Source organism: Monodelphis domestica, chromosome 2, assembly GCF_027887165.1.
Source record: "Monodelphis domestica isolate mMonDom1 chromosome 2, mMonDom1.pri, whole genome shotgun sequence".
In the NCBI taxonomy this organism is placed as follows: Eukaryota; Metazoa; Chordata; class Mammalia; order Didelphimorphia; family Didelphidae; genus Monodelphis; species Monodelphis domestica.
Window position 1 is genome coordinate 440,860,309 of NC_077228.1, and position 6,581 is coordinate 440,866,889.

General features: G+C 42.7%; 1 protein-coding gene across 1 annotated transcript in view; it reads right to left on the minus strand.

The window, feature by feature from the left end:
• Nucleotides 1–6,026, minus strand: part of EZR (ezrin) — a 71,601-nt gene extending 65,575 nt beyond the window's left edge. Inside the window, exons 1-2 of the mRNA XM_007484838.3 lie at nt 5,697–6,026; nt 4,098–4,179 (exon numbers count right to left, since the gene is read on the minus strand). Coding sequence (XP_007484900.1) covers nt 4,098–4,109 — 12 coding nt within the window. The 5' untranslated portion in view covers nt 4,110–4,179; nt 5,697–6,026. The remainder of the gene's footprint in view (nt 1–4,097; nt 4,180–5,696) is intronic.
• Nucleotides 6,027–6,581: the final 555 nt, after the last annotated feature.

Here is a 6,581-nt window from a genome sequence, read left to right on the forward strand (position 1 = left end):
TTTTTCTCTCTGAGACCTCATGTGCAAAAATGAATGAGCTGGATTCAATCATCTTCCAGCTTTGAAATTCAATGCTATGAATTGTCATTATTTAAAAAAATTGATGTTGGATAGAAACTTGCAAAGCAAGTACAACACTGCAAAATGGAAAAGTGAAGCAGCCATCTGTTTATGCCTTTCAGAGATAATTCACTTTAAGATTTTCTTACCTGTACTAGAGAGAAAAAAAACCTTTGGCCCCTTAAATCTTCTAGCCATGAAGACAATACTCTTTTCTGTTCTTTCACAATACAGTTTCAGGTTTATAATAGTTATAATAGTTGTTTAGAGCCTACAATGTCTTGTAAATATATGACCCCTTCAATGAACAAAGAATAAGGAGGGGAAAATAGGACATCCTAACCTGGAAGGCAGTAAAGAAATCGTATTTATATAAATAAGGCAGTTTTGGGCTACCCGTGATCACAGAGAAACAAGTAGCAATTTGTGTATTCAAAGTACATTACTGAAGCTCAGAAAAGTTATGATGGGTGATGAAAAGCTTTCCATTCATTCTGTGATGATGCATTTAACCATTTTTTGTGGTTCCTAGATATTAATTTCAATATAAATAATACATTTTTGTCTGGAATGGCATCAAGGTCCTTTGGATCCTAGTTGATTTTGCTTCCATTCTCTTTAAAATAGAGCCTGATGCTTTTAGGAGATGGGTGTTGTTAGGAAACAAAAATATATGTCAATTGTTCAAATAATGAATATAAGTGAAGTGGATATGGTTTAGGCACAACAATTAAAAACTTTGTTAAGTTGAAAGGGAACAATTATAAGGTCAAGTTGACAGTTCAGGCTTAAATCATTCAAATGTATCTATTCTTAAATGAAATTTTCTTTTCTCTGCTTGGATCTGTAGTCTATCAATATCATAGGAACACTATAGTATAACAAAAATTCATAGCCAGCAAATAAATTCTAATTCAAATAGAAATGATCACCCTTTACTTAATTAAAGCTTGTATAAAGGCCACTTGATAGAAGGCACTGAACTTCCACTTTAACCTTTATTAGGCATCAATTATTGATTTAAGCAAGGTCTTCCATAAGTTACTAAGGATCATCCTAAGAGTCTTCCAGGTAACCTATGAAAGTGATTCAAATCAAGGTCACTCAATAAGGTGGGTGTTTTATAGACTGAAATACAGAAGCAAATCTACATGAAAAATCATCAATCTCTATTTACCAAAGGAAAAATCTTGAGACTAATTTTTTCCACTACAAGTGGATGCATGCACAAAATAGATGATCGATATATATATATAAAAATAATTCAGCCTCAAGAGAGGAAGAAAAAAATCTACTCCTATGATGGGATAACCCACAGAATGATGGGTTCTTTTAGTTCGGAAGGGTACAAGAATTAGCATAGCCCTTTGTCAGAAAAATGGTCTTCCATCTATGGTGAGCTATCTGTATGGAATGTGGATAAACTATGATAGCCAATAGGTTGGCTTGTTATGATTGACTACACTTCCATTGATTGGTACACAGATAAATTCTATAGAGGTGGGGCAAAATCATTGGGAAGCAACATCTATTTTTTTCAAGCATCAATAAATTATTTTTTTTTCTTCAAAGCATTTTTTTTTAAGTAGGCAACAAAACTGGCGAACTTGTTTTGTTTTCAGGGGGGAAAAATGGTCCTTTAGCTTATGTCCTGTCAAAGCAACCTCTAAGGCAAGAGTTCCCAACTTGGGGGCCTTCAAAGGTTTTTTGTTAATAAGACAAGGTTCTAAAATAGGTTTAAGTGAGTGTCTGTATGCGTGTGTTGGGTGGGATGAGTGGGAGAACAGAGACTAAATGCAAAGGACTGCCTGCCTCACCAATAGCAGAAATGTCTGATTCTGATCCCTGAGTAGGAACTGCCTGCTTACTAAGATGAATTATATAGAGGAAAATGCCTCCAATCCAAGAGATTTGCAGCTACCTACAATTTAGTAAATATTATGGTGACTACATTTCAATTGGTTTCCGTAATAATCCTATATGCTATATATTATGCATTTTAAAAACATTATTCAAAGATGGGGTTCAGAGGTTCATTCTCCTGACTGACCAAATCCCAGACCAAAAAAAGTCTGAGGATCCCCTGCATAAAGGAACTGAAGCAGAGCTACACCTGCCACCAAAAAAAAAGGAAGAAGGAAATACCATTACAGGAAAAAATGGGGAAATGAACAGTGTTTGGAAAAGACCTCCTTTACCTCCTTTAATATGTACTGCAGAATTCCAATGGCTCCACCCTTTCCCACCCTGTTCTCTCAGTGATTCCTGCTCCCCCATATGACATCACAAAGAAAAGCCTTCTATTTTACAAGTAATCACCTCCTCTGACCTCCCCCTTTGTGCAATGTTTTCCCATATATGTTCTTGGTAGGGAATTATATATCAAAGGGGTAGGCTTTCTGACAGGGCTCCTAAGTTAGAGCAGAAATAACTTTTTCAGGGCAATCTAAGTGAAGTGATTGATACTGGCTATCAGAAATGAAAGATAAAAACCATTTGGTTTGTTTTTTTAAATAGACAATGGGAAAAGGAAGGGCATGATCACTTTTATAGTACCTACTATGGGTCAGGCATTGAACTAAATAGTTTTAACAAACAGCATCTCATTGGGTACCTACCTCCAATAACCACTCCAGGGAAGGAAGGTAACTATTATTATCCACATTTTGCAACTGAGGAAACTGAGGCAAATAAAGTGACTTGCCCATGGTCACACAGCTAAGTTCTGAGATCATAGAAATTAGGTCTTTCTCTATATACATCCAGCACTCTTGCCACTATGCTATCCCAGTGTGAGTTGGAATTGGTGCCTTTTAAGGTCCTGCCCAGTTCATGTTAGACTTTCCAGAAAAATAATAAAATGTCAGCCCTGAAAGCAGCTCTAACTTAAAACAAAAAAACAAAAAAGCAGCCTCTTCATTATGCTTCAAAAGTGAACTAATTTATCCACTTAAAAAAAATGTTGCTCTTTCCAAGCACTTTGGGGGAAATCATGATTTGGTCTCCCATGTTCTAGTATAGTTCAAATGACTGATTAAACCACCCCCTTGTGGCAAAGCATCATAAGACACAGAAACTGGCTAAGAAGCAACCTATCAGGCACAGAGTGAACCATTCTAATACTTTGCAGAAAAGCCAAGACAAGCCAGCCTTCTCAGACAAAGGCAGTAAGAAAGATCTCAAAATATCTGGGGTCAATACAATCATTGTGCTGCAAATGTACTTTTTTGGACAACTCATATACATCCCATCATACATGCCACAACCTTAAGGAGTGCCTCCACCCCACAGGAGTACTGCCTCAATTAGCAATTCAAGTCCATTACTAAACTGCTATAGAGATGGAAATCCTGCTAGATTCAGCAATTCCGTTGGCTTCGGAACTAGGGCTTTGTCGGGGGGCAAGTCAAATGGCCTGGAAATATACAGCAAGCTGTCTGAGAAAGTTTTCATTTCAAGGTATCCTTTTAAATTGCAAAAAGAAAGAAGTTTAATAGAGTTTCAGACTCTTGAAAAACCCCAGGTGGTCTCCTTTTCCGAGTTACTTTGAATCCCTTCTCCCAGGGCAAGTCATATTCAATTTACCATTAAAAAAAAAGAACACCGAGGAGAGGCTTTTGAGCCCAGGAATGCAATTTTTAAAATGCAGAAGCCAAAGGAACAGTCCAAAAGAGATTTCTGACTAATAAACCAGTTCTATACTGTACTCAAAATGAGAAGCTTGACTGGGGACTGGTACACTCTGGAGTTAAAATAGAAGAAACACCATAATCCCCGTTCCTCGATGTTTCTCAGAATCAATACATAAATGGAAAGAGAAGAGGGGGGGTGGGGGAAGGAGGAAGGTCTCTGTCTTTTTTTTTACTTTCCCCCTTTAAAAAAAATCCTATCTGACAAGCACCACTCTCTAAGCCCTTCATTCAAGGTCACTTTCATTAAAAAAAATAATAATAGTAAAACCACAAAGTTTCCAGCATAAAACCTGTTGGACATCCCAAAGCAAACAGCCTATGAAATGGTAAAACTGGGATACTTACTGGCTTCGGCATTTTCGGTTTCTGATGTGTTCCTCAATTGCCCTCCAAACAAAGCTTTCATGCAAAGAGTTCTCTTCTTTCCCTAAAGTAAAAGAAAGTCCCCGTTTAGAAAGAAGGGCTTCTATCTCCCACAGGCAAACCACAGGGATATGAAGTCTTCCCCAAGACTGCTGGGGTTTTTTAAAAACAGGCCCAACAGGGCAACTGGGGATGAGTCACCGGTCCAGTAATTATGGAGGAACTCCACCGTTTTGGTGGTTTTTTTTTTTTTTAATGCCTCACCCAGGAGGAGAGGAAAAGCCCAGCCCTCACCAGGGAAGGTCATTTACTCAACCACACCCATAAAACCAAATGCACCATCTGACAATGTCTTCTGAACCATGGGAGGAATCTCTGAATCAAGGAGAGAAGGAAGGGGTCGAGATAGAAAAGAATCAGTGATGTGCCAACCTGTTGCCCGCTCTTTGTTTGGCTCTAGGGCAACTCCACCACAAGACGGCTTTCTCTATGGACCCAGGATAAAGGCAAGGACAGGTGAAGGCTTGCTTCTTTGTCAGAGTTCCCAAGAAACAGGGACCCGAGTCTGAAGGCAAAAAACCAAGCCCGCGGTAGTTCAAAGGAAGAAGCAGGAGAAGGGATGAGGGGATAGAAGGGAAAACAGGAGGGATTTTATTTAAGTATTTCTTTCGCTTCCAGGGCAGCTTAGTCACTTTCTCGATTAGTTTCACTTCGACCAACAACCGTTTGCTCTAAGGCTGAAATCACGACAAATCCTTTAAGAAACTATTTTTTGAAATGTAAAGAAGACTTCTAGGAAGGTAAAATGGGAGGTGGGGGGACAGGAAGAAAGGGGAAGGCAGATAGACGCCCAGGCGTGGAAGGCCAAAGGTACTTAAACCAGGCAGCTAGGGGAAGGAAGAAGAGGGAAAATATAAACAAAATTTTAAATAATGCAAATAAATAGCATTAAGAATAAATATTAACATTTTTCTATGGTTCACTTTTTAAAAGAGGGAGTGGTGGTAAAGTAGGCATTGAAAAGGCAGCAATGCAAAAAAAAAAATCCCAAGTAACCTGTAATTTATTTAGGTCAAACAGAAGGTGGCGACTATATATGTAAGAACTTTCCTTGCTAAAGGCACGCGGCTGGACTTTGTTCGGTAGCTCCGCGCGGTCCATACTTAGAAGACCCCCTGGTTCCCAGGCCCGGGCTGAGGGGATGGGAAAGTTTAAAAATAAGTACACTAAATGGGGATTCCCTTATCACCCTGGGGAAGCTGGGCACGATTCCGGAGGCTGGGGGCCCCGGAGGACCTGGCGGCGGCTCCCGCGCATTTGGGGCTGAGTGGAAGGAGGCGCTCTCCAGCGGGTTCCCCCTCGGGGTACTTTTACAGAAGTTGCCTCCCCACATGCCCCCTCAAGTCCCATCCACTCCTCTCCCAGAGGGTAGCTCCCAATTCCAAGCAGCACCTGTTGCCAGCACCCTCCCCAAGAGAGTGCCCAAGCGCCGGGCAAGATCCAGACTCGCTCCCCGGCTCCATCCCACCCCACCACCCGCCACGGTCGCCGCCCAGGAGCAGAGCGGAGCAGCAGTCCTACCCGAGTGCAAGCTCAGCCTTGGGCTGCTCCGTCCCGCCTGCCTTGCCTGCAGTCAGTGCGCTAGTGCGCCTCTCCCACTCGCAGCTGCAGCTCCTCGGCTCCCAGGGGCCCCGGGCGGGCTAGAGGGAGGGCGGGGGCGGGGGAAGGGGGAGGGGGTGAGAGCCGCGCCCCGCCCCGCCCCTCTCTCTCCCCCTCTGTCTTTCAATCTTTCGGTGCCGGGGTGTGCGCGCGTGCATGTGCGCGCAATATGGCTGCTGACTCGGGGCCAGCTCTCTCCCTCCCTCTCCCTTTCTCATTTACCCTCCTCCCGCGCTCTCCTTTCTCTCCTACACCCCTCCCTCCCCCCGCTTTCCTCCCTCACACAAACAACTCCCTGTGTTCCTCTGGCTCGGGCAGTTCTCACTCACCTCCTCCCTCCCAGTAAATCTCTGAAACCCTGGGAGAGATTTTCTCCTCCCTCCTTCGCCTTCTTTCTCTCTTTTCAAGGCGATCTTTGCTCCTTTCCTGGCCTTTGTCACACTTGCTAGTCCCGTCCCCGGCACCCCCCCCCCCCCTGTCTCTCCCCATCTCCCCAAGCACTTTTTAGTTTTAGCTTTGGTTTTAGTCAGACTCCCTCCGGGAGTTTTTAAGCAGCTCATAGAGCCAAGATACATTAATATTATCCAGTGTCCGTGAAGCAGAACCAAGTCCTTGGAAAATCCTGAAAGCTGTTACATTGTTATTTACTGCTGCCTCTTTATTCTTTTCGGTTGTTGTTCTTGTGGCTGAAGTGATGGCTCTCTCCACTCCACCCCCACCCACCTACATGACTAAGGTTGCGATAGAGTTCTGGGAATTCATCCACCATTGTGGGCTTGCTGTACCTGGGTCGACTTACATGTCACA